This window comes from Glycine max, chromosome 9 (genome assembly GCF_000004515.6).
Source record: "Glycine max cultivar Williams 82 chromosome 9, Glycine_max_v4.0, whole genome shotgun sequence".
In the NCBI taxonomy this organism is placed as follows: Eukaryota; Viridiplantae; Streptophyta; class Magnoliopsida; order Fabales; family Fabaceae; genus Glycine; species Glycine max.
Window position 1 is genome coordinate 43,321,820 of NC_038245.2, and position 27,782 is coordinate 43,349,601.

The 27,782-nt window shown below is 33.3% G+C and overlaps 3 protein-coding genes across 5 annotated transcripts; 1 reads left to right on the top strand and 2 right to left on the bottom strand.

Annotated features, from left to right (window-relative positions):
* Window positions 1–1,614: 1,614 nt before the first annotated feature.
* On the bottom strand, window positions 1,615–6,849 carry LOC100775930 (receptor-like cytosolic serine/threonine-protein kinase RBK1). The gene is made up of 8 exons (XM_003534198.5): window positions 6,494–6,849; window positions 5,761–6,226; window positions 3,220–3,477; window positions 2,961–3,112; window positions 2,781–2,860; window positions 2,549–2,687; window positions 2,216–2,365; window positions 1,615–2,111 (listed from the first exon to the last, which is right to left on the bottom strand). Exons 2-8 carry the CDS (start codon window positions 6,179–6,181, stop codon window positions 1,950–1,952), a joined length of 1,362 nt encoding a protein of 453 aa, XP_003534246.1. The 5' UTR covers window positions 6,182–6,226; window positions 6,494–6,849; the 3' UTR covers window positions 1,615–1,949.
* Window positions 6,850–17,607: 10,758 nt separating this feature from the next.
* LOC100776834 (uncharacterized) lies at window positions 17,608–20,921 on the top strand. Its single transcript, XM_006587515.4, has 5 exons — window positions 17,608–18,035; window positions 18,117–18,856; window positions 19,207–19,339; window positions 20,151–20,515; window positions 20,605–20,921. The coding sequence occupies exons 1-5, from the start codon at window positions 17,703–17,705 to the stop codon at window positions 20,726–20,728; spliced, it is 1,695 nt and encodes a 564-aa protein (XP_006587578.1). The 5' UTR covers window positions 17,608–17,702; the 3' UTR covers window positions 20,729–20,921.
* A 1,030-nt stretch (window positions 20,922–21,951) lies between these two features.
* LOC100797910 (pentatricopeptide repeat-containing protein At5g65560) lies at window positions 21,952–26,903 on the bottom strand. 3 transcript variants are annotated; one of them, XM_041005064.1, is made up of 2 exons: window positions 23,828–26,903; window positions 21,952–22,015 (listed from the first exon to the last, which is right to left on the bottom strand). In XM_041005064.1, exon 1 carries the CDS (start codon window positions 26,767–26,769, stop codon window positions 24,091–24,093), a length of 2,679 nt encoding a protein of 892 aa, XP_040860998.1. In that variant the 5' UTR covers window positions 26,770–26,903; the 3' UTR covers window positions 21,952–22,015; window positions 23,828–24,090. The 3 variants fall into 3 exon arrangements, with proteins under 3 accessions (XP_040860998.1, XP_040860997.1, XP_040860996.1); XM_041005063.1 differs by having other exon boundaries at window positions 21,952–22,389; XM_041005062.1 differs by having other exon boundaries at window positions 21,952–22,897.
* Between the last annotated feature and the right edge of the window lie 879 nt (window positions 26,904–27,782).

Here is a 27,782-nt window from a genome sequence, read left to right on the forward strand (position 1 = left end):
TGGCTTATAGCTTGCAGTGGTAGTATGACCGCTTTTGTTTAATTGTCAATTTGGCTTCGTGTTTTAAATTACAGTTTATAACATTCTTTTGACATGAAGTATTCTATGGTTCCTTGGTCTGCTCAATACGCATATCCTGGCATGATGGAATGATCCATCAATAAAGCAAATCCTGAAACAAATAATAATGTCTTGATTCTAGTGTGTGACTCTTGTGAATAAAATAGGCGTTAAGTTGTGGCCCAGTATGGTTTTTAGAAGTTAAGAGTTTTAAATAATGAATTTTTATTTTTTGGTTCTTTAGTAATTTTATACTGAAGTCTAATATATTTAAAGTTTAAGGTCACAAAATAATTTTTTGTATTTGTTCATAATTTATATCATAGTTTTAATATTGATACATATTTATCTTTAAATACTAATGCTTTTTTCTGTTAACTTTTATTTTCTAAAGTAAATTAATTCGAAGTCTTAGATCTGCTATTGTCTCCGAGTTATTGATTTCTACTTAATTTCTTCTTACTTCTTTTAGAAAGGCCTTTTTAACATTTTCACATCATAATAATGCTTTTTTAGGAATATTTACTAATTAAATATTTAATTTGTGAAATCAACATAAGTCCTGCCAGATTTTTAATTTGAATATGTTGTAAATTTGAATTAGACTATAATTTAATTAATTTGAATCAGAATATATAATTTTATAATTAATTTCATAATTATACTTTTTATGAATTAAATAAGTAAATCATTTACATTAGACAAATAAACAAACAAATAAATAAAGTATTGTCACATTATATCTGTTTACCTGGAAATTTTTTGTCTTTATAAAGCTCCTTCTTTGCTTTATTTTAATTATTAAAAATAAAAAAGTACAAATTAGTGTCAACAAACGAACTAAAAATGCTAATTTAGAAACATTTTAAGACAAAGTCTCTTAGCATATTTTTCTCAAGACTGATACTATAGTACTATTATTAAAATGAAAGGTATTCTCATGTTCAAGTTATCTATAAATAGGTTGAGTATCTGACCCACAACCCAAATGCATTTACTCAAATTTGGTGTTCCGTAGGTCAAACTATAAACCCAATCCATTCAAATCCAACTACATTTGATTTGAGTAACGTTATTTTCTTTCCAAATTTATGAACTAGATGATTTGACTCATCAACATGATATTTTTTGAATTTATTTATTTATTATTTTAATATTTTTTTAAAACTAAACCATAAGCTTTATTGGATCTAATAGGCTTGACCCGATCCAACTTAGTTCAAGTTTGATTTGGAAAAAATACACAAACCCAACTAATCCCAAATCAAAGTATTATGATGAATTTTGATATTAGTACCAGTGAATACCCCGGATTAAAACTTATTTGAAGTTAAAAAATTATGAGTAAAACTCCACAAATAGGAAGTGAGTGCTAAAAATTATTGTGATTTCCAATAAAAAAAATCCCAAAAGACTGCATTAGAAAGCATGTTGCTAGTATTTTCCTATATTAATTTTTAGGCTGTTAAGCTTTCTATATGTAAAGTATCACGCACAGTGATCAATTTTCACTTTTGTTTTTACAATCTTCATCATTTCAAACCATGGGAAAAATGGAAACGAGAAGCATTTCACTATTTTCGTATGGGTGGAACATCATCATGTTCGAATGGCACTGCAGAGCCTAAAAGTTACACAAACTCTGCTGCATCATTTCTACATTACATTACACAAACTCTGCTGCATCAAGCGTTAATCCAAAAAGCCAAAAACTATGATTTTGCTTCTTGAGTAACGCTCCCTAAATTTCAAAGCTGAATAACAAGCCAACTTGGCTAGTGTCTTTGGATTTGGCCACACGCACTGCTACTAAATATCACTCCATTCTTTCAACAAATATACATAGGAGAAAACAAGAAATCCCACTAATGATTTATAATTAGTTTAGTTTACTCCATGATTAGTTGCCTGTGGCGATTGAGGTCCTTCAAGTAACTTGAGCAAGTATAATCTTCTTCTAGGTCACATGCCTCTAACATGAGAGACTTTTGTGCAACTAAAGTTTTCTTTGGTTCCATAATTGTCTCTTCACCCTTTAGTAGCTGCACAACCTGTAGTTAACAAAGATACAAGTTAGCTTCCTACCATGGAAAATGGTACAACAATGTGGTGAATCAAACTTAAGCTGAAAAAGACCATATGCTCATTTTCTAACCTGATTCATGTATGGCCGCTTGGAGGATACATGGTGGACACACCTGGAAGCTGTCACCATGGCACGCTTCATTTCAATAGGGTCATATTCCTCTCCTAATCTGGGGTCTGCTAAATCCTTTACATTGTTTGTATCCAGTAGTGGCTTGGCCTGATAACAGTAAATGATTTCTAATTTGTATACATAAGAATTTTGCAAGCCATTATATAAACATATTGAATTCTTGATTACCAAGTCCTCATGTGTTCAATTGAGGACTCACTGATATGCGCTCTTAATGAAGCCTATTAGTCTAATACACTCCATTACATTTAGGGGGTTATGAAGACTTACCCAGATGACAAGACTTTGTCTACTATCCGAATCAACAGCGCGTCGACCAGTTATGAGCTCCAAAAGCAAAACTCCATAGGCAAATACATCAGTTTTCTCATCCACAACTCCATGCATAAAGTACTCCGGAGCCAAATATCTGCAGCCAATAATTTGGTGCAAGCAGTGTTTTAACTTTTAAGAAAAAGGTTACAATAGGAAATATGTGAATCAAAGGAGCTACGAGACTAACCCAAATGTTCCTTCTATTGGGAAGACAACGTGGCTGGTCCACTTACTTGGGAGCCACTTTGCCAGTCCAAAATCTGATATCTGAAGTTTATTACGGCACCAATTATTTTCCTTCCCTACTATGGTAGAAAAGAATATAATATGAAATTTCAGTTTATATTATAAGTTGCTACCATACTACCTCAGCTTCATAGTTTTCATTTAGTAATATGTTGGAGGCCTTGATGTCCCTATGAATGATTCGTCTCGGGCACTCTTTATGGAGATAAACCAATCCATCCGCCACCCCAACAGCTACCTTGGATCTTATCTTCCAGTCCAAGCATTCAGAACCTGACATGTTGAACATCTCTTTGTTAGCCATGCACAATAGAATAAGAGGAATAACTAGAGAAGGAAGACATGAATAGAGAAGCTAAGAGATGGATTCAGCACCACACCGAAAAGCAAAGAAGAAAGACTGCCATGCGAAGCAAGCTGTAGGACAAAGTAGAGGCCACGATCAACCCCGAACCCAATAAGGCGTGTCGCATTGGGGTGGTTTATGTGTGCAATGATCCCAAGCTCCGTCAAGAAATCACCAGCTCTGTCTGCAGCATCCTTTTCATTCTTCATTAGCCTCTTTACAGCTATAACTTGACCATCGGGTAAGTGGCCTTTGTACACTTCAGCATGACCACCTTTCCCAAGCAAGTTCTCTGTGGAGCCACAAATAACAAAGAAACCAAATAAAAACTCAACGTATTTTGATAAATAGTTATTGATCTTATTATTAGTAGTGTGTAGCTTCTGAACTCGGGCACATAAAAGTCTTTATGTTAAAAGACCAAAAGATATATTTAACTTTGTTTAATAGGACTAAAAGGGCAATCTCAAAGGCTCACCAACATCCCGTGGAATATAGACTTTGATCTAGTAGCATAATTTGGCAACTATCTGCTATTAATTTGAATAGTGTTGGACTTAGTAAATTACTTGGGGAAATGTCAGATTCAAAATAACTCTAATGTGGAAACATTATTTGACTGGCTTCTTATTGAAATTATTTCTGTCATTTAGTCGAGATTTTAGAAAATAAAGGAAAGTGACTTCATATACATGCTTTTTCCTATTTAGTAATGGCGGAATGCTGCTTTCACAACTGTTTTGCTACATCTGCATTTTGCATTATAAAGGTAGTATGAACAATTCAAACTCAATAACTTTCCCTACATCAATTATAAATTGTGTCAAGTGGCTTTTTTTCTTAAGAAATGATATGTGATGATATTCTTAGTCAAATCTCATTAGGTTGATTGAATATTTATCCCAAGGATCGAAATCGAATGAAAGAAACAGACAAAATACATCATAAATTTTGATTACTACACAAACTAACAAAACAACTCCAACACCAGACCCTGTAGTATAAAAGAATGTCCCTGTTGCAAGAATTGAAACATGTGACATATACCAATTACCAACCATAATTGACACCATTTATAAAAACATCTTTAGGATGTTAAATAAGCCAAAGCCGTACCCTTGACAAATTTACAAAAACCAATTTATTAGCTTGACTCATGCATGTGCTATCTATGAAATCAAGTGAGAAGTGTCTTTCTTGTAAAGTTGTAAACTATGGTCACACTGATATGCCTCTTTTCAATGGACACACTGCCCAATCCCAAAGGCTAAAGGGTGGGACACTGTCCAATGTGGCTGACAAGTGACAATCCAAAGCACTAGCATAAGCGTACGGCACGCCCGTGTTTCGGTATATTTTCAAGGCAAATGTCTTTAAAGTAACTTTGTCTTTTGTGCAAAGTACACGAGGTTATACATAAGTAATACTAGTACTCTTGAATTTAATGACTAATACTGGTATTATCCTAATGCCCCTGCACTTTAAATTAAAACAAAATAAAACTCACTCCTAAATATAACTTAATTGAATAGGTCGCGTGATTATTATAAATTTTTTAGCATCATTTTTCTCGATTTCTAAGGATAAAAAAAATCTTATGCATATTTTCATGGGGTCATACTTGATACTTTAGTATCCAGCGTACACTTGCAATCTGCACTAGGGTAAAGAGTAGAGTGAGGTCCCATGAATTACATGTCCTTGTGTGTGGAGATGCAGAAACAAACAGAAACCCTATGTTACGGTCAAAAAGGTCGTCTACTCTACAGTTTCCAAGGGAAACTTTGGCACTAACCAACTCCCAAGCTCAGCGGCAATTAACCGCCGTGTCATCATCATTCATCAACCATCAACCATAATATACAACAATCAACCATGTTATATAAAATTAATTGAAACCTAGACCTATTTCACCTACAAAATATCTCTTAAAAATACATATTTCTTACTTCTCTTTTCAATAATAAATAAACCTCTTATACATTTCAAGACCAACTATTTTGTACCACCCCACGAGGGATGTCTCATCTCAAGTAGAAGAAAGCAGAGTCTTGAATTTATTAAATTGTAGGTTCAAATTCCTATTCACTTGAGAAATTTGGTAAATATAAACCCTCTTTACATATCATAATTAAAAAAGAAATTATTTTGTGTCATTCAGAAAAAAGCTATAACGAAAAGGATACATTATCTAATAGCACGAGAGTATACGCTAGTTATAAAAATGAAATGCTACATGATTAATTATAAAAGAGACACCAAAAGAGGAAATGAATCAGAGTCACGTTTCTTTTCTTCAGCTAATGGTGACTGACTGATAAATACAGTACCTAACAACTTGCAAACTTATATCATTGGGCGAACTTGGTCACCCTAGCAAGAAGTTGAGAACTACAGTAATTTCTTAATTTCTTAATAAGCTGAACTTTCTCAATAAATAATCTTTTTTTACATATAAACTTACGAGGGGAACTTATATCTGCTATTCAAAAAAGACTAAAATTCTTCACCAAATTCCTATTAAAAAAACAGAGAGAGAGAGAGAGAGGGAGAGAGAGAGGGAGTTGGTTCATACCAGAACTAAAATCACCAGTAGCAGCAACTAACTCTTCATAATCGAAGTTCCTCCAAGAGGGTTTCGTGGGAATAGCTCCAATATCAATACCATCTTCAGCACTTCGAATACGGGCAAGTTTTTTGGTTAACCCTTTCCGAGAGATATCATTGCCCACCGCAAACAGAGGAACGGCCGTTAACTTTCTCACAGACTTGAACTTGAAAACGTCGATCATGGTCATCAACTGTTGCACGTAACCTTCCTTGGGAACCTCTTTTCCGGTCACCGCCTGCGACTTCTCCGGTGAGACAGAACTGAAGCTTTCGCTGCTTCCACTGTTGTCTGACTCTGTTTCCGAAACAGGGGTCTCCAGAATCGCCCTCGGAGATGCCTCGTCGTCGCTCGTAAACTCTTTCACGTTATTATACGTGGTTGCCATTTCTGGGTTTTCCTTCTCTTCTATTTTCCCCCTCTTCTTCACACACTGCAGAAACAACAAACACCGCCAGTTACAGAGGAAACAGGGGGGAAACAAAAGACCATAAAAACTTTCATTTTTTTTCCTATGTAGACAGATAAAAATTTGATGCACATAAATAAACAAAACAAATAAAATCCAAAGTTGCTTCCTTTTCTGGTAAATTTACTTATTTTTCTTAATTTTCTATTGAGTGTTCTGCTTTATTTTCTCGGCACCTGAGAAGGAGGTGGTTATTTAAAAGGGGGAAAAAAACAAATTATGAAAGGTTACCTTAAATGGACATGGTATTCTGTTATGGAAATGCTTATTCCAAATCCAAAAAACTAGTAACCACACCTAAAATCTGAAAGAAGGACTAATGGCGCCGGGTGTGAGAAAATCCTTCTTTACATTTGGTGAGGGACCAAGAGAGACAGAGAAACAAAGAAACAAAGAAGAAGAGAGAAAGAAGTGGATGCAGAATGGAAGCAGAGGAGAAAACAGAGAAGAAGGGGTTTCAAAAATGGTATCTGTTTGAGCGGTGCTTATTCTTGGGAAGAGAAGAGCATGCAAAATCCAGCTTTGGGTTAGAGCCTTGGAATGTTTGCTATATTTATACACCTACTGTTTTCACTTTTATTTTTCTTTCTCTGTATTTATTTTTTTTGTTTTCAACCTTTTCAATTGGTTTAGTTTAGTGTGTTATTTTTAACTTTTTTTTATCAGATGTTAATGTCATCATATGAGGTTCCATTTTTTTATTGAATGTTTAGCAGCCTCTGTATGTTGGCTAAATGTCAATTACTCGATTTGATCAATAAAATTATTTTTTTTACGTTTGTGGGTTGATGTATTAGGAAGCCAAATCTGATACTATTGGGATAAAAAGGTATTTTAAACCTGAAGTATTTGTTTCGTAACTTGGCAAAAATTCAAAAACGTAGGTTTTATTCATTTATATTACAGTCGATTTGATATAGATTATTACAATTTCAAAAACAATTCATTTTTTTCTTGCATATATCTTTCTTTCAAGACAATTTTGTTCAATGCATAATCCGACAGTAAACATAAATATCTTTCTTAACAAATAATTAAATTTTTTTTGGTCGTATTATTAAAAACTAACTATTTCCTTTACTCACGTTGGTTTATCATGGAAAAAAATTATATTACAAAGATGGGTATATTTTAAAATAATTTATGTATAAACAATTTTATTTAAGAAATTAAACACTTTCACCTCTCTTATAAATTACAATGCTTTTTATTTACTGTAAAATTAGTTTTAAAAGTCAACGTTTTATCCAAACAAGAGAATTATATGCGTATTAAGTTTATTAAAAGGTCTTAACTTGTATCGAAATAAGCATTTATAGCATGTTTGAAAATGCTTTCTTAAGAGAAGAGTAGTTAATTAATTATTTGAAAAAATCTTTTGAAAAGTTTAAAAATTAATAATTTTTAGAAAAAAATATTTAAATATTACTAATAAGGACGGGAAAATAAAATAAAAAAATTGTTTTGGTTTTGGTTTTGGTTTTATTTAGAAACGAAGTGTTGCTCGTGACTTTTGCCGTAACTAACGCACAAAAGCACCTGCGAAGTGGGAACTTGCGTAGTCATACATAGGCCAAATCAGAGCACCATATAATATAATTTTGCCGGTGCCATTGGGGAACTGCAAATGGAACCGGATTAACCAGTAACCAGTAGCACTAACTTACTTTTAAGTCTTTACTCTTTACACTTCACTCTGGTTTTTTTTTTTATTTAAAAATAAAACTAACAGATACTAATTGTATTAAATTTAGAGTACATCCTTCTTTTTTTTCTTTAACCCTCCCGTATTACATATATAAGAAAATGATATTTGATATAATTTTGATGAGATTAAAACATACTTTATATATGAGATATATAAGAATTCTCACTTCTCCTTAAGAAAATCTCTAATGGTGGACCACAAATAATCAATACAAATCAACTTGTGACTTCATTCAATTCAAAATCTTACCGCTGTTTGAATTCTATATATGTTGCTCAATATGTTTCTTTTTAGGAAACTTTTATAATCACATTACTCAAACTTATTAATCCAATTAACCCTCATTATCATTTTATTTAATAAAATGATAACTTGTGACTTTTTTTATATTTGTAACATATATTTATTCTAAATTCATCTATTTTACAATGAGATTTATATTTTATTAAAATTATTGGAGAGTAAGAATCAAACTATAAATTACTTGATCGTTGAGACTCTAATATTATATTACAAATTAACCATCCTAAAAATTTAATTCACGAATACAGACAAATAAATTACAAGTTCTATTATAATTATCGTGAGAAATAAAATTATATCAAAATATTTGTCATTTTATTTTTTTCATAGCATTAATTATGCTTTCATACTTATATTCCTTATAATATTAATTGGTGACAATAAAGTTTATAATTGAATTAATGATTATATAAAATTAAATTATTTTTTCTTGTATGAAATAATCTAGTCCAACTTTATATTACACGGGGAATAAATGGCAATATGACTTCTCTTCTCCCCTTTCATGTGCACTCAAACAAAAAATTTAGCGAACTATTAATTGCCTTGTTCTGTTAGTATAGAAAGCAAAATGAGATATGTGACGGGAAATATTTAAGACAAATAAAAAATATTTAATATTAGAAAGTATGACAATTGTTTTCATTAGGTAAAACATTTAATCAGATACAAAATATTTGAATAATTGAAGTAATTAAAAACTAAGATAAAAGAGACTTTTGAAGGGAGTCAAAGGATACCGAAAAAACATAGTTTAACAATTTTTAATGAAAATTTAAAGATGTTTATTTTTTACGTATTTGAGACAGGTAGACTTTTAATCAAAACATTATTTCGTCATCGATAAGCATATGTCCTTTTTATTTTTTGACCCAAAAAATGCCCTTTTTATATACATTAAACAAACAACCGTCTCAAAGGTATGTTAATTGATCAATGGACAACTATAGATGTCTCTCAATAATAAATAGTAGTATATTTCCAACAAATAGATTTGTTATCTATGTAAAAAATAAATATATTAAAAATTGGAAGGCATGCTTAATTTTGAATAACTAAAAAGACAATGTGTCTAGGGTAAAATACTTAAGATTGCAATTTTTCTTTTGTTTGTGTTTACCTTTCTTTATCCTACTCCTCCCAAAAAAATTATGACGAAAAGATTACCATAAAAATTGAAAGTCACACTATTAATCAACTAGGGTAATAAATGAACTTAAATTTTATCCGACTAAAATTTCACTACAAATACGTACTTGCATATTTAATTTTATACAAAAAAATAATTATAAAATGAGAAACATTATAACAACACATCCTTGTCAACATATACTTTTATTTGAAATTTATTAAGACTTACAAAATTTTATGACTCTCACTTTTTATTTAACAAGCCTTATGCATATTGCTAACACGTATAAGAATAATATAATATTTCAGTTTTTGTAATATACTTACAGTTTGATTTTAATCCCTTTAAAATTATTATTTTTTAAATAGTAAATGTTATATCGATCTTGGAGTTAATCCTTGTCGTTACTTAATCACCATTAATTGCTAAAGTGTCTAAAGAGTGAGGGACTAATATAAAAAATAAAAAAAAAATACCAGAGTATATGTTAGGGGGAGCTAAAATGTAAACAATAAATATTTATAAGAACTAGCCTAAAATTAATTTGCATATATTAAAAAAACCAAAAAAAATAATTATTGCAAAGACTAATTTTTAAAAGAATTAAAATAAAAATTGAATATATTAAAAAACTAAAAACACATTTAAACTTATACTGACCGGCAGTGAATAATTTCTGAAAAATATAAAATACTCCCGCCTTTATAATTTATACTTGATGATACTCTGTCTATACTTATTTATAATACATAATTTTGAAAATAATTTTCCTTTTTTTATAAATTGTCATTTCAGTTATCTTGTGTATTATTTGTTTTTTTTTTAGTAAAATATCAATAAAATTAATATCTAAATTTAACTAATTTTTAATAAACATAAATTAGTTAATAGCATTTTATAAATAGAAGTAAAAGGAGAATTATATACGAACGGATGTTACCAGAAACTAGAAACCGATGGGATAGAAGGCAGGACATTAATTTTTAAATAAGATACATAACATAGCTGGGAAAAGGTGGTCTTAAACTTTCTTTTATACACCAAAAAAAAAACAAAAAGATTCCTATATATTTGTGTGTCTTTATTGAGCAAAGAGAAAGTGAAGAAGTGCAACAAGGTACAGTACATGTCCTCAGGGTTAGGGAGTATTTTATATTTTTTATTAAGTAGTTCATGCATGTAGGACCCCAGTGGTTGAGTTTGTTACCTTTGTGCTAATACTGTTGGCGAGCACCATCGTTGGAAATAGGCAGGTGAACTGACCTCTATGTGTTTCATATATTAATTAAAGAAGGTACATGATGCATCTAGCTCACTTGAACTTCGACATTTTATTAATGTCAAAACTTATTAACCCTATTTTTGTTGCTGTCACCATTAAAAATGACTTAAAATGAAACTGCATATACTAGAATGTTTGAATTTTTGGAAATGCTTCTTGGATATAATTAAATTAATGCGTCATTTTTTTTGTTATGAAAATTAAATGAGTTTTGTTAATTTTGAAGTTGGTGGTATAGCACAACCAAAATGCTCAGAGTTGAGCATCCCTTGATAATTTTATGAGGATAATAATACGACATGGTATGTGCGAGTATAATTTGAATGGAATTCCGTAAAAAGGAGGGTCGAAGTACAACATATCAGGGCTTATTCTGTTGACTGCAAAAGCCCTTGACGTCAACAACCAAAGAGAAAGGGACCAAAATAATATTGAATAATAATAATAATAATAAAAATAAAGAATCACTTGATTTCAGACAAGGTGAAGGTTTTGTGTCATCCTAACTACAGATAAAGACTAGGATATTAATTACACAACTTGCTTTACATAATTTTACTGCATCCGTGCAACACATTATATTCATGATTGCAGTTTCTCAACTTAATAATCATTTCAAGAAAAAAAAAAAAGGAAGCTGGATCAGGTTAATTAGTGCAAAGAATCCAATTCAAATGTAATTAATTTTCCATTATATTATATAGTTAGTGTAAAGAATTTAATTAGAATGTAGTTCATTGTTTGTATTAAGTTTTAATCATTTTTTTTTGTGGTTACATGAGTATTTTCTAATTTAATGGATCAAAGATTGATCTTATTCATGATATAAATTTCTTTAGGAGGATGAGGATCGAATATAAATTTATATTGAACTTTTTTTTTAGTCCACTATAAAGTAGATTGGCATGCCCTTAAGTGCCTGCGAATTAGTTTTGTTCGTCAAAATAAGTGTCTGAAAGGATATCGTTAAGAAAGAAACCGTCCAAATTAAGATCTCTTTCTTGTTTCTAGCTCATCGTTCCGCGGTGACAAGTTTGTTTTAAACTATTTAAAAGTTTACAGCAATTTTGTCTTTGTCTTGTTGGAACTATGGCCCCGATCCTTGAATTGCACCCACAAATCCCGCGCCAAATAACAAAGGAAAGTTCAATACCAAAACCAGCATTGAAATAGATTAAGGAGTTTCACTAACTTTCCTGTGTAACGAGACATCATATCCACTTCTGTGTTATGTCACGTTCAATATTATCCCTAAAACACAAAGTAAGTATTAAGATATTAGATATCTTCCCTCCTCTATCACACTCAACAAAGAGCTTAGGGCAGCATTCTTTGTTAAGTTGGTGAACTAAACCCGTTAATGTGTTTTTTTATACTGATAATTCACAAAGGCTTTAATCTAAAAATTGAAATTATATCCATACAATAAATATATACAACAATTAATACAATAAAAGAAAACAAAGAGAAAAAAGGCTATGAAAAAGTGAGAACAAAATTATAATAGATGAATGATATAGAAAAATAAAGAAAAAAAATATAATTTTGTTATATGAATATTATTATTTGTCCAATCTAATTAAAAGTCCACAACCACCAACTTCACCAAGTTAGGCATGTCACTTCAGTTAGGGAAGTGGGCTTAACTGAATTCCATTGGCGTCTTAAAGTGCATGAGTCGATAAGAAGCATAACCCTTAATATTATAAAATGTTAAACAAAAGTGCATCTTCAAACTGAACCAACGAAAATATTCGATGCTTAATTCCCTCCAATTAGATTATATATGCACACTGAGTAGTTTTGACCGGTTTTGTTAATCAAAATTCCAAGGTGGGGCACCAACTAAAAGGGATATAAGGACACAGATACAACTCTGATAGTGAGAGAATATACTACAGGGATGATACCTATGTGGGTTGGTTATGTAAACTTCTTCTCTAAAGGATTGCAATGGATTCGTTTGGAGATCTAGTGAGTTTGGCATCCACATATATATTATAGAAATTATAATTAATAAATTAAAAACTTGTCCTCTGCTTGAAATATTGCACATGTAAAATATCATTGACATACCATTGTGCGTGATTTTGGAAAGTTGATTAACCTCATGTTTTTTTTTTCATAGTGGTTAAGCTCGTGTTAGAGACTTAGAGTTATTTTATTAATGCAATTAAATTATATAAAATTTTATTGTATTAATTCAAACTTTGTTGTAGTTATTGTACACAAAAAAAAGTTATATAATATTTATAATAATATTTTTTTATATCAGGACTTTGTTGCCTCTGGCTGCTATCATTTTTATCACTTTTGCAAGATATCTTAATTATAAAAAAAGATAAACTATGATCAGTAGATATCTCATCTTATTTATAAGAAAAGGAAGTCTGAGGGAAAACGTAAAAAGTAATTAATTCTCATTATTGAGGGGGAAATAATGACAATGCTACTGATAAATCAAACATATGAGGTCAATGAGTATTTTTTATTATTCATCAGGGTCGGGTCAGTGGGTATTGGTTGAACATTAAGTAACACACCATAAAAAAAAAAGTAACACGATCAGATTATCAAATACGTTTATATCATTATTTACTCGAGCCTTCTGGATTCGTGGTATTCCTTTGTCCTTAAAGAGAAATAACCTGTCTCTCACCTATAAACTCTGATTAAAAACAATTAAAATTAAATGTAATTACATAAGCATTTCTGGATTCATTTTTGTGTGTTTTAGGAAAGGAGTTGAAAGGAAAAAAAATGAATTAACTATATGTATAAAATTACATATATAAGCTGATAAGCATTTATACTAAAAAAAATTAAAAACAAGAGTAATTTTTGGGTCATCATAATATTGACATGGAACATCTACCAATTTTATTGATAACTAATTTTTTTTTTCTGAATGATTGATAATTTGTAATAAAATCTCTTTTTTCAACAATTTTTGTTTTCTATCAATAAAATTCAAATTTAAAATCTTATTTAAGAGACTATTGAGCCAATGATTTGTTGGTGAAACAAGAGCAATAATTTAATCTTTTATTTTGAAAAGATTAAAAATATAAGTGGGTTCTACAATTTGTTTCCTTACTTTCCCTTTTATGTGATACCAAGTAATGAAGGAAGATAGGAAGGGAATTCATTGACCCTACTGTAAGTTTCAAACAAGATCCCATAACTTCATTGTGACATGTATTTAACCAGAAGCGAAAGCTTCTTCCGTTACAGTCCTCTTTATTTATAGTTCAACTTGAGCTCAAGTTTCTCTTTCTCCATCTCTTGAAGAAGTAAGAAAATATAATAAAAATTCATTATTACAGTTTGGAGGAGAAACAAAAGGGTTCAGTCAGGGGCCAAAGTGAAGGAAGAAATATAAAGACACCAAGTTGGCAAAACCCATAACTCCAAATTCCATTAGGGCCGCATATAACAATGACTTGGACTGGGTCATATTCAATTAGTTTTTTGGCTAGTTGATACATTATTGTTGTACTGAAACAAATGATCCATGCAGACATAAGAGGAACCACCTGAACTAACAGTCTTGTAGGTCAACGCAGCCATGAGATCATTGACCATATCGTCCACAACTTTCCTGTCACGGACGCACAACCCAAGTTTGAATTAACATTGCCTTTCATATTACGGCTATGCATAAATGTTGCCGAATGCCGACAACCGATCAATATATACTTACTATTCCTGGTTGATTCAACACCACATGCTCTTGCTTTCGAGGGACAACACGTTTTAAATTTGATTACCAAATTAACACGACAAACAATGCCCAAAGAGCCAAAACAATGCTATTTTTTTAATATACTACAAAAGATCTACATTCATAACTTCTAAGAAATCTTGAAATATTACATGAAAACATATCGGATTAGCAAAATTTATTTTTTGTTTTATTATTGTCTTATTAGAGTCTTTTTATAAAGCGACTAAATTTTTAGTTTTTATTTATTTTTTAGGTTCGTATTGTATTCTGGCCCATTTTAAAGTTTTTAAAATAAAATTAACTTTTCATTAACGTGATAGAAAATGCAAACAACACGTAATTTTCAAAAGTTATTATAAGTGTTTTTATGATATTAATTAAGGAAATGAATATATGTGAAGTTAATGAAAACCTAAATATTCAATGCATAAAAATATAGAAATATTTAATTATTGATTGTATATACACCTAAATAAAAGCTATCATTTCTTTTTATTGATTGTATATACATGCACCTATATTTTTCACTATTTTAACTCTGTCTTCCAAGTGTCCCTTAATATTTTGGGTATATATCCAAATCCAAATATTACACATTTTCCTTTAGATCATTAGCACATTGGTTATCACGAAGTTGCGGGTGCTCTAACTATATCGTAACATATATGTTTCCATTTCTTAAGTGTAGAATACCATATACTGATGTAAATATTGAACTACCATGCATAATAATTAAATAAAGGAAAACGTTGTTCCAAATATACAGAAGGAAACTGCCACATGACGCAACTCCAACTCTCCTAATCCAAGGAATTCCAAAGATGATGTGGGTGGGCAACACTCTGCACCAACTATGCACCGTACTGAAAAATTGATTATAGAAGAATCCAAATAGATACAGAAAATTCCATATGATTCTGTTATTTATTCTGGATTTCAAGTGTGCCTGGAGAGGACCCATGGTGAAGACTTAAGGAAACTGCAGACGCATCTGTGACAACACGGAACCTTCTAGATCCTCGAACGTGTTCAGTACGAGTGCACGTGCTCGAAGCGACTCACGTGTCTCCAAGACCACAGAATTCATAGGAAATGCTATGTCGGATTCAGTTCCCTGACAGAAACTCGAGAGATCCCGACAACTGTGCACGTTTTCTATGCCTGGGATACCTGTTATGGCGCGATCCATGTCTTATTCACCTTTCAACAGTTTGGATTAATTCAACCACAATTAATTAAAGATTAATCTCTCATTTTTAATAAGAAATAAGTAATAGAGGAAGATATATATAGTATCACTCACTTGTTTCGGAGGTATTAGTATTCATAAAAAGTAATTTGAGAACACATCTTAATTCCTTAAAACTTAGATTTATTTGTTTTTTTCTTATATGTTTAACTTTTTGACTTTATGTTTAACTTTTTCACTTTTTATACAAAAAGTAGGTCCCGAAGCAGTAAGCACTGATGGCTACAATAATTTGAAGCAGCGTTGCCTTACAATATATACAAGGAATATCTTTTGTATTGGAAAGTTTTGTAGCTTACAATATATACCCAAATAGAAAGGCTATAGACCACATTATAAAGCAAACCAACAATACAAACGTGGCTCATATCCACAAATCCTTTAGCTTTCAGATTCTATAGCATTAACTTCAATATTAAAAACTTCTTACCCATTGTCCAGAGACTCTTCGTTATGCGAAGGTATTAATGAAAAAAAAAACATATAGTCAGACAATTAATGTGGCAAATTGATTCCACTGATTTGCACAAATTTAGCAGCCCTAATCACTTTAAGAATGCAGGCTTAACTGCTTAAAAGTATAACACAGCCATGAACCGCCAAAAATAAGACTTTTCTCAGACAGAACTTACAAGTATTCCAAAGACAGAGAACCTCAAATATACCAAGGCCATGTCAAAACATATATATGGGTTCAGGACCTCAAATATAGCATCTTTTTGGCTCAGATTTTGTTGGACTAGACATCACCCTAGCTTATGATCCTGATAGCAGGGAGAATGAGGCAGTTTGTGATTGACACTCCAATGGGTACTCGAACCCATTTGCATCACCTTGTGATTTTTTGTACATTCGGATATAGACAAGACAAAGTATATCTAAGTTAAGCGTAAAACAAGGATCTGCGTGTTGAAAAGTGAAGAACTTGTTAGGCTGCGTGAACAATAATTTTATTTTGTAGTGATTTTCAATTTAAAATTTCATGTGCTATCATTTCTTACTATATTAATCACATGAACTTTCTACACTCAAATGAATTGACGCATGATTCATGATTGCAACATGGTGACATTGGTTTATCTTAAAATGAAGCCAAGAAGAATTATTTTTAAGATTTGTTTACCTCTTCATTCTTTTAAATTACTAAGCTGTATAGTAGGAGGTTAGTTTACTCCATTTACCTTTTTTTTTCAATTATTAATACAAATATTCGTAAATAACCAAAAGTGTAGACTCTCATCTTCCAACGGTAGCAAGTTCTACGCTTATCAGCACACAACCTCGTTTTGATGTTTGATTAAATATGAAAAATTTACAGTTTTGGGATTTGAATAAAAAAAAAAAGTGTGTATGTAAGTTTTGTTAAATCTTTGCTATTTGATTCTTTTTTTTTCCAGTTATTTGATTCTTTCATAACTTAACTGCTCTCCCGTAAAAAACGATAAATTATGATATAAGTACAAAATATTTAATAAATTTGACGATAACTAATCCCAACTAAAAAAATAGTTGACTTCTTTTAGTAGAAATTCTTTGCTTAAGTTATAATCACATTTTTTATTTTATCAATATTCGACTCAGACTTTATTTAGAGAATTTAAACCCAAAGTCACTTGAATCAAAATAAAGTTAATATATTTTATTAGTTTAACATGATAGAATAAATACTTAAATAGTAAACTAAGTTAATTATATCTTATTTATGTACAAAATAATTGATTAAATTAAGATAAAATAATTTATGTTCTGTTAATATGCCTTTGAATCAATATTGATAAAATTGATTTTAATTAAAATTTTTGAAGTTATATAATTTATATTTAAATATTTTAAATATAAAATCAAGTTATTCAGGCAAAAAAAAATATAAATGAAATTAGAAGTAAAAATGAATATAAAATATTGTATCAAATATAAAAATGATTTAAACTAAAAATGAATTGTGAAGCAATAATTAGAATTAAAAGAAGGGGCGAGGCAGTTAAAAGGCGTTAGAGAGTTTAGAGGGGGAGATTACACTAGTCCGTTGGGCGGTGGTAATGGCTCTGCTGGGGGAGGGAGGTCGCGGCTACGAACTGGCTCGGAAGCTTGACACGTGCGGCGTGTGGCGAACCTGGCTCGGCGACGCCACCTACGCCAACTTCGCACCCTTCCTCTCTTCCCCTTCCGCTTGGGACTCCTTCATAACCTCCACCACTCACATCCCTCTCCAACTCAGAGTCCGCGCCCTCCTCTTCGATAAAGCCACCGTTTCCCTCTCCCTAAACCCTAACCCTAACCCTAACCCTATCTCCTATCTCCAACGCCTCAACCCTATTTACCTCCAATTACACGCCGACGACGTCTACTTCACCCTCGACGCCGACTCCAAGGTCCTCCAAACCCTACCTCTTCACCATTCTCTTTCAATTTCATTCTCCGTATTTACATTTTGTTCCTTCAATTTAATGCAGAATCAGTCAAAGCCTTCTTCCTCGACTGGATCCAGGTACGTTGAATCTCAACTTCCCGAAACGTGGTATAATCAAGTAATCGAAAAGTACAAAGCTAATAAGAACCTAGTTTCCGGCGAATCACGTTCGCCGGCGGATATGGCTTCTTATATTACCTACGTTACTAATCATAAGAAACGGCGCGTGGCATTCAAGGAAGATGTTACGGATCACGCGCTGCAACCGAACGGTGGTGGTAGTTTTGTTGCTGATGATGATTGTGCGGTTTTTCCGGAGATAGCGTACGCGTTGAACTGCGTGCCTGATAGCGCGCTTCCGTTGAGTGATAGAGTGGAAAGTAGTAGTAACCAGAAAGTGAAGGTGCTTAGTGTTCTTGATACCTTGCCTCCTATTGCGGCAACTAGGAGTTCTGTTATGATGGAGAGGCTCGGGGTTAGGCCTGAGCATGGTAGTGTGGAACATGGAGGAGGGTTGTCTCGTGGGAAATTCGGAGCTGAGGGGAATGGGAAAGTTATTGGGCCTGAGCAAGCAGCGAAATTGTCGCAGAAGGCAGTGGCACGTATTTTGTTGGGTGTTGGGTTTGAAGGTGCCATGGAAGGTTCTGTTGAGGACTTCTCTGAAGTATTGAGCGGACGGATATGTAAAATAGGAACAAATTTGAGGGTGCTTGCTGATAGTTACAAGAAACAGTGCTCGGCCATTGAGCTTCTGAAGATGTTGCTTAAAACAGTGGGGTTTAGGTGAGTTTAAACACTTTCTCTTGTGTTTAGTTTTTTACTATTAAATGTTTTAGCGTAGAAAAATATCTTAATCTTACTCTGCATTAATATGCTCATGTTCAAGGTGATTGCTCTAACACTACAGTATTACTTTGTTTATAAACATTCAAGAAATAGAAATCTACAAGGGGGAGGAAGAGGGATATATGATGACAAATTGTGGTGCTGTGAACTTTTTGTTGCATAGATTTGTTGTGGTTGTGCAAGGATTTTGTTGGCAATAATGTTACCCTGATATATTTTGCATTTAAATCAAGATATCTTAAACATGCAGTGAATGCATTTTAGCATTTTTTGTTCTTTGCTCACAGTAATTTTGCGCCATTAGTGGATGTGGTTAAAGATGGCTCCAAGAATAATGTACATCAGAGTCAGCAACAAGTTCATGGAATGCAGCCACAGCTACAGCAACAACAGCAGAGTTCCCTTCGGTTACCTCAACAAGTACTTACATCTATTTCTTTGACCATTATTTAATGCTTTAAGTTACTTGTGTGATGCATGGATATGAACAGGGGCACAGGCTGTGAGACATAGAATGTCCTTATTTTGGATCCTTTGAGAACCCTTCACTTTTGTAGATGTATTTTGTGCTTCCTCAAAACTGAATTACCCTATGCCTCAAGTTGAATTATGATTTTTTTTTTGTCTGGCCAGTGATAATTATTTGTAGCATCCATCAAAAAATTATTTTGTACGTATCGAGTGTTATTTCAATATGAATATTATGAGACTGCAGTTCACATGCTAGTTTTTATCTGTGGCTGCATATTTTTTGCTCATGTTCAATTTGTAGTACGGAGTGCTATATTTTATATATTTGTTCACGATCCACTCATTTCGTTTATATTTGTTCATTGTTATTAAGTTCTGTGATTTATTAGGTTTGTTTGTCCTATTTGGGTTGTAGCTCTATGTTTGAGCTTTGGAGAAATACTGCAGACATCCCCCTTTCCTCTCTTTTTTTTAACCCTTAGCAGTTAGATGATGGAGATAACAATGATTTGATATTAGCCCTTTATTGCATTATAGAAAAACGCATTTGCCATGCCCCCTCTCACCAATTATGGTATCATGATAAGGAAGAGAATTTGTGCTGATTGATTTCTTTTTATGCATGTGTCCTTTATGTGAATTTGTGACTGGTTGCATCCTATATTACCTGAATGATTTTGTTCATTAAGAGCTTTCCGATATCCTCTGCAAGCTTGATTAATGATTTCTACAATGCATTATGTATATTGTTAATGTGCAGGTTCAAATGCAGAGGCAAATGCATCCGCAGATGCAGCAGATGATTCATTCCCAAAATATGGCTTTTCATCAGCAGCAACATCAACAACAGCCGCAGCAACAGCAGTTAGAGAGAATGCGAAGGCGTGCAGCAGCAGCAGCTACTCCTCGCCCTGCTATGGATATAGATAAGGAAAGACCAGTGGTTCAAGTCAAGATTGAAAACCAGGATTTACCACTTGATGGTAATGCCTTCACTTCTAGACATCCTCAAATGCAGCAGTTTAGGCAGCAGCAGCAGATAGCTGCAATGTCAAATTTCCATCCTCAATCAGGCACTCAGTTCAGACAGATGGGTTCCTTACAGATTCCTTCAATACAGTCCCCGTAAGTTGCTTCAATCTTCAAATATATGAATGGTGCTGTTAGGGTGGCTTTTATGCTATCTTTATTAAGACGTTATTGTTTGTCTATAGGAACATTAGCATGGTTAGAGCCCCGCCTGTGAAGGTGGAGGGCTTCTCGGAATTGATGGGTGGGGATTCTACATCAAAGCATGATCTGGAGGAAAATAGACTGACTTCTCCCAATGGTAAATAGCCGTTCTAGTATTTTGGTCAACGAGTGTGTGCATCCCCAGAGGTCCTATGGATCTGGTATGGTGTCAAAATTTGTCATGGCCTTCATTGTAATAGAACTTCTTCAGTTTATTTTGTATAGTAGCTCTCACAGTACATCCCAGGAAGTGTACATCATCAAACATCATGGATCAAATATATATTTAACGAACCAATTGCTCTCATAATGCACTAATTTCTGCTAGGGATATTCTGTAACGTGTAAAAAATAAATCAAATTTTGTTGGCATCTGCTTTAATGTTTGTGATTATTTATTTGATAGCGATATAAATTGCCAGGAAAAATTTTCTGCTAATCACTGTTTTTCGCTTCTTTATTCCTCTATTCTGGCAAGACAGTCTGAAATGTGTAACTAACTTTTGCTACTCTTTGCCCGTGTTGGTTTGTTCCTCTGCGTTAATGTTTGTATTATTTAACCATAAATTTGGAGGAAAATTTTGCCATGCATCATTACCTTCCTTCACATTCATTCAAGAAAGTTTATAAATAAAAATATTTCATTTGATGCACGGAGGTATGCAACTTCTACAAGAACCTAGCTCTACAATTATCCTCACATCAGAACATCGTGAATTTGAGATAGACAGCCTTACAATATTTTTTTCGAAGGCACTTTCTTTACTTTGAATTGGCAATGTTTCATAAAACATAATATCAAAATATCATCATGCTAATGAATAGCAAACGATATAAATAAATTTTAAATATATCGCCAAAATCCATTAAGTGCTCAGTTACAATTCCCATACTAGAATAAAAAAAAAAAAAATATTCTGCTGCGCTAGATCGCAACAAAAACACACTGGAAGAACTATATACAAATAAAAAAATTCACATGATAAATTCTCGCCGCCGATCCAACTCTGAAATCGGAAATACCGACATTAATAGCGGGTTCAAACTTTCAAATTGATTTAGGACAATAAAAAAAGAATCTTGAGAAATTTCTACATGCAAAATTTTTTCTTCAGTTCCTGCAAACTTTCATATTTACTAATTACTCCTAAATCACGCTGACAAAGTTGCACAAGAATAATGTAGGTTCAGACTTGTTTGAAAAATTACGACGATAGTGGTTCTACCTCTCATTAATCCAAAAGGCATTCACTGATTACGCCAACACTCCCAATAATACAGCAACAATTTACCTTTGAAATGGATTCGTTGAAAGAAAGACTTTGAAATAAAGGAATAAATCTGAATTGTATTTCTGACTTGTGTTCAAAGAGAGATTACAAATTTCAATTCCTACAAATAAAAAAATAAAAAATAAAAAAAGAGATTACAAATGGCATTTATAGATTTCTTCATCTCAACTAAGAAAATAAAAAAGAATGAAAATTATACAAATCAAATCAGCCTAATTATAGGAATAAATTAAATTTTCCTAATTACATTTCAACACTTCCCCTCAAACTAGTGAATTGATATGCATCACTCCCGCAAGCAAGATCATAAAAGTTCACTGATAAAAGGCCCTTGGTGAATAGGGTAAGCTCTCAATGGAAAATGATTTCCTGAATCTTCTGGCAGTGGTTTTGATTGATCAAAGGTGCAGCAGCAATCAAGACTACTGCTAAGTGGCTATAATGAAGGCAGCCAGTCAATGAAGGTGCCAAATGCTGCAAAAAAGGCAGTGCAAAAAATGGCACAATGAAGGTAGCAAAATAGGGGTATAATGAAGGTGCAAAATGCTGCAATAAAGGCTGTAAAAAAGGACCACCATGCTGCAGTGAAGGCAGCAAAAAACGGGAAGAATAAAGGAGCCGAATGTTGTAATGAAGGTAAAGAAAAGGGGGCATATCAAACAAACTGAGTAGCAGCCAAACCAGTGGATCTTTGGAAAGAGATATCCAAAGACCAAACAAGGTCAAAGGAATACAGCCAGAGCCAGAAGTAGCAAATGTTCATCAACAAACAAAACGAAACCAGCTGTGTAGAAGAGATGACAACGGCATGAGTAGGGAGCTCAACAGTGAGTGAAGTAGTGACCGGACAGAACACAGAGGATGGTATCCCTGATACCATGCAGAAAGAAAGACTTGAAAGGAAAGAGGGATAAATCCAAATTGTATTTCTGACTTGTGTTAGAGAGATTACATATGGTATTTATAGACATCTTCATCTCACCTAATTAAGAAAAAAAATGGAATAAAAATTATAAAATCAAATCACATCAAACACACCTAATTCTAAGAAATGCAAATTAGCCTAATTGTAGGAACAAATTAAACTTCCTGATTAAATTTCAACATCTAATACCAACAAGTATTTGACTGGAATTTATTCTTGAACCTGCAATTATAGTTTTAGGAAGTACAGTAGAAAACCAAAGAAAAAAAAAAATAAGGGACAAGAATCAGTGTCTGCTTAAGAAAAAGGTACAGGTGCAGCTGTTTTTTGAAGCAGACTGGTCTCATCTTTATCAGATATGTCCAAAGGACTACAGCATAGTTACATCAATAACTTAGCTACATCTCTATTTTGAACAGAAATGAGTGAAATAGAAATCCACATAGATAAGCCGGTTACCAAACTTTCTTTTGTCAACAACAATAGTTTATACACTGGCAGCACCAGAGTGGACAAGCAAATATCTCAATTCTGTTGTGCCAAGAGCCTACTTATCAACCAAAAAATGTTTCCTTCTCTTTTGTCTATTAATACAACCATTAGCACAAGTCATTAACTAAAGAAAAACCTAATACAATATTGTGGCATTGTACTGGGTGATCTAATAGAAAAACACACTTCTCCATAAATTACATATGTTCCCATATTAACTAGATCCCTGACCTGACCCCCCCCCCCCCCTCTAAAAAAACAAACACATTCACCTTAAAAAAAAAAAAGTCCGCTCATCATTAATTGTATGAATAAGTGTAAGTAAATTCTAGTAAAGTAGCAAGAAGAAAAACACAAAAAGTAATATAAACACAAAGTTAATGAACCAAAATGTCTGAGATAAACTGTGAAACTAAATTACGTATCTGTATTAGAGGCATTAGGTGATATGAATAAAGGAATGCAATGTAAGAAATAATATAGGTAGTCACTTGCCTCTCAAATCTCAATATTCTGCCGTTTGTTCTCAACCTGTGTGGCTGTCACAATTACCATTGGCTCTGACCATGAAGTGTTACCGCATTTGAAGAAAAGAACTGTTTGCAGCTCACTTGCTGAGACAGAGTGAGTTTCTTCAGAATGTATTACAAAATTTCAGGCATTCTATTTGTACAACCTTATACAGAGTAAAAAAATATATCAATGGGAAGCCCCTTTCCACCAATTCCATTCCAGGGCAAAATAACCTATCAATTTTGTTAAGCTCTATTCAGTTCCTGCATTAACATAGAGTATGTCTCAGGATGTAAACGACAGCCATTCTTCTCCATTAGATTCAGCAATTCTGAGCATTGATCAACATATCCAGTCTTAGCTAAGCCATCAATCAGAACTTTCCAAGCCACTTCATCATAATTATACCCACATCGTAGTAAACTACAAAAAACAGCTTCAGCCTTCTCTTTGTTCATTTGTTCAAACAGACCACAAATAAGAAGCTTATAGGATTCTAGATGTGCTAAATGACTACACTCCATCATAGAATCTAACAATGTCACTGCTTCCCCAAACATTCCCAACTTGCAACAACTACTTAGAAGAGAATTATGAATAATTTCAGAGGGAGAGATTCCCCCTTCCCTCATATGATGGTACAAACTGAAGGCTACATTCAAGCGTCCCACTTTGCAAAGTCCATTAATAAGCTTGCTGTAAGTGTTAAGATTAGGCACACAGCCACATTCTGCCATTTTCTCAAAGAGCACAGTTGTGATTCCAAAATCAATTTTACTCCATATATCTGTATTATCAACAGAGATATTTGTTAAACTTACATCAAGCCCCACGGGATTGCTTCCTTCCTTCTTATGTTTTTCAATCACTAGATGCTTCATTAGGATGGAGTATGTTAGATAAGAAGGCTCACAACCAGTACCAAACATGCGCCTGAGAACACCAAATGCACTATCAAGTAGTCCCATACATCCATATGCATTAATTAATAAATTATAGATAAAGGAATCGAGCAATACGCCTTCATTTTTAATCTTGATAACCATCTCTTCAGCCTCCTCTAATCTTCCTTGGCTGCAATATGCCTTAATAAATGCAGTATACGTGACCACATTAGGCTGATAACCAGATGAAATGAGTCGGTTGAGAATCTCATTAGCACGGTCAAAGTCATATTCCTTCAACACTTCCTCAACAAGAATATTATAAGTATGAAGAGTGGGCTTCACATCAAACTTTGCCATGTCTTCCACCAACAACATTGCATCTTGCACTTTACCCTCTTTGCGTAAGCCATCAATCATTACATTGAATGTGATTGAGTTGGGCAAACATTCCTCAGCAAGCATCCTTTTGAACAATGAAGCAGCATGTTCAATTTTCCCAGCTTTGCAGTATCCATCAATCAAGGCTGTATATGCATGTTCATTTGCTTTGACATGTTTTTCCTTGAGGGACTCCAAGATCTGATGAGCTTCTCCAACTCTGCCCATTCTGCAGAGGCAAACCATAAAAGCATTAAAAGTCCACTGATCTGGACTGAAGCCATCTCTAATCATCAAACGAAACAGGCGAGAAGCACTATCTACTACACCCACTTCACACAGCCCATGGATTAATGTGTTATATGTAACAACATCAGGCGAGAGCTTACTTTCAACCATTTTATTTAGCAGCGCCATTGCCCTATCCATACTTTTACCCCGACAAAACCCACAAATCAACTCATTATATGTGCGCACATTCGGGCAAACTTTCTTCGACTCCATCAAACCCAAAACCCCCACGGCATCCTCCATCATCCCCCGTTTGCAATAACTACCAATCAAGGCATTGAACGGGACAACACTAGGAGCCACGCCTTTCTCCACCATCTCATTCAACATCTTCAACGCCTCGTCCATCCTACCCTCCTTACACAAGTAATCAATCAACACGGTATAAGTATAAACATTAGGCTCACAGCCTCTTTCCCTCATCTCCCCAAAGAGACTCAAAGCCTCTAGCTCCCTCCCCGACTCACACAACGCGCAAACAAGAACGGTATAAGTCCTGACCGTGGGGAAACAACCATCCTCCCTCATCCGCGCCCAGAACTCAAGAGCCTCGTGAAGCTTCCCAGCCTCACAGAGCCCGTGTATAAGATTAGTATACGAAACCGCATTCCTCCGCGGCATAACACAAAAAACTCCACAAGCTCTCTCAACATCATCGTTTCTACAATAACCCAAAACCAACGAAGTGTACGTAAACAAATCAGGACCAGGTTCACATCTCAGTATCCTAACGAAGAAAAGCCTCGCCACAGCCATGTTCCCCAGCTTGCAATAAGAATTCAACATGGTATTCAACGTTATCAGGTTAGGGAAAACACTATTACCATTATCAGTTAACATCTCCTTATACAAGCTTATCATTTCATCAACCATGGAGAAACGCGAGAGGCACATGAGGAGCCTGTTGTAGGAAGTGAGGGAGAGCTTGAACGCGAGCTGGTGTTGGTGATCAGCGGCGGCGGCGGCGGTGTTCATTCGGCGGAGGAGGTTGAGGAGGAAGGTGGCGTCGTGCGGGGAGGTGCAGGACTTGATCATGGAGTTGCGGACATTCTCAGCGGCGCGGAGGGTTCTGTGACGGACGAGGAGGAGGAGGAGAGAGTGGTGGGTGGCGAGGGAGTGGGGGAAGTTGTGGTGGCGGCGGATCCATCGGAAGAAGTTGAGGGCGGTGAGGGGGTCGGGGTTGAGGTTGAAGAGGGAGCAGAGGAGGGAAGGGGTTAGGGAGGGGATTAGGGTTTTGAGGGAAGGGTCTTTTCGCCAGCGGGGACGTGAGAGGATGGTGAAGATTTGGGTTGGGAGAGAAGAGGAAGAGGAAGAGAAGGGTTTGCGGTGGAGGAGAAGGGAGAAGAAGAGGGGTTCGGATTTTCGCATTTAGAGACGACGACGACGACGATGGAGTGTTACAGAAGGGGAAGAAGAAGGAACAAATTGCAATGGAGAAACTGGGCTGGCCCGAGTCATTTGGCCCACTACCGTGGTTCATCCTCGGCTATTGATGCAGATGCTTTAAACAATTTTTCGGTTTTTTTCGTAAATAGACTTTTTCTCTCTATTTTGTTTTTTCAATTTACATGACTTTATAATTTAATTTTTAATATACACTATTTTGAGATTTTTTTTCTCTCTTTTTTATTTTTTTTAATTTAAAATATTATAAAATATAAATATCATATTATATAATTTTTTTAATTGGTTTTAAAATTATTTATTTATTAAATTAATTTTTTTAATTTTGTTTTTTAATTTTTTAAAGAAAATGATATTATTAAATATAATTATTTTTTTTATTATTTAATTTATTTAACATATTTTTTAGGTAAATATTTTTATTTAAAATCTAAATTTTTTAATATAATTATTTTCAATATAATTATATTACTAAATATAATTAGTTTTTAACATTATAAATAAAATACTTAAACAATTATTGTTAATTAAAAACTTAAGATAGAGATATGTTAAAACAATTATTTCTATTATAAACATGTTATCGTTAAATTTTAAATTTTTTTTTTCTATTTTTCGTTCATTTTCTTCTTTCGTCCATCTTAGTATGAATGCTACTATAAACAAGGTGATCATTTGTCATCCTCTTTATTCTTGAATTTATCTCATTGATCTCGTTCATATTCTTGCAACAATGACTCAGGTGGTAGCAAAAAAAAATTGCTAATTAAATATTTTTAAAAGATATTTTCAATATATTTTTATTATAAAAAAATAGTTTATATTTAGTATTTATTAGTATCTTTTGGATATTTTAATATTTTCTTTTCATATCTGCAAGTCATAAATAATAAAAATTTCAATTCTTATCACTTAAGCCAATAAATAAATGCTAAATAAATATTTTTAAAGATATTTTTAATATATTTTTATTTAAA

Coding starts and splice junctions, on each gene's coding strand:
- LOC100775930 (XM_003534198.5), bottom strand. CDS start 6,181: ATGGCAACCACGTATAATAACGTGAAAGAGTTTACGAGCGACGACGAG. Junction 3,113..3,219: donor TCTTTCTTCTTTGCTTTTCG/GTGTGGTGCTGA, acceptor TCAACATGTCAG/GTTCTGAATGCTTGGACTGG. Junction 2,688..2,780: donor CCAATAGAAGGAACATTTGG/GTTAGTCTCGTA, acceptor TATTGGCTGCAG/ATATTTGGCTCCGGAGTACT.
- LOC100776834 (XM_006587515.4), top strand. CDS start 17,703: ATGGCTCTGCTGGGGGAGGGAGGTCGCGGCTACGAACTGGCTCGGAAG. Junction 18,857..19,206: donor CTTAAAACAGTGGGGTTTAG/GTGAGTTTAAAC, acceptor CTTTGCTCACAG/TAATTTTGCGCCATTAGTGG. Junction 20,516..20,604: donor ATTCCTTCAATACAGTCCCC/GTAAGTTGCTTC, acceptor GTTTGTCTATAG/GAACATTAGCATGGTTAGAG.
- LOC100797910 (XM_041005064.1), bottom strand. CDS start 26,769: ATGCGAAAATCCGAACCCCTCTTCTTCTCCCTTCTCCTCCACCGCAAA.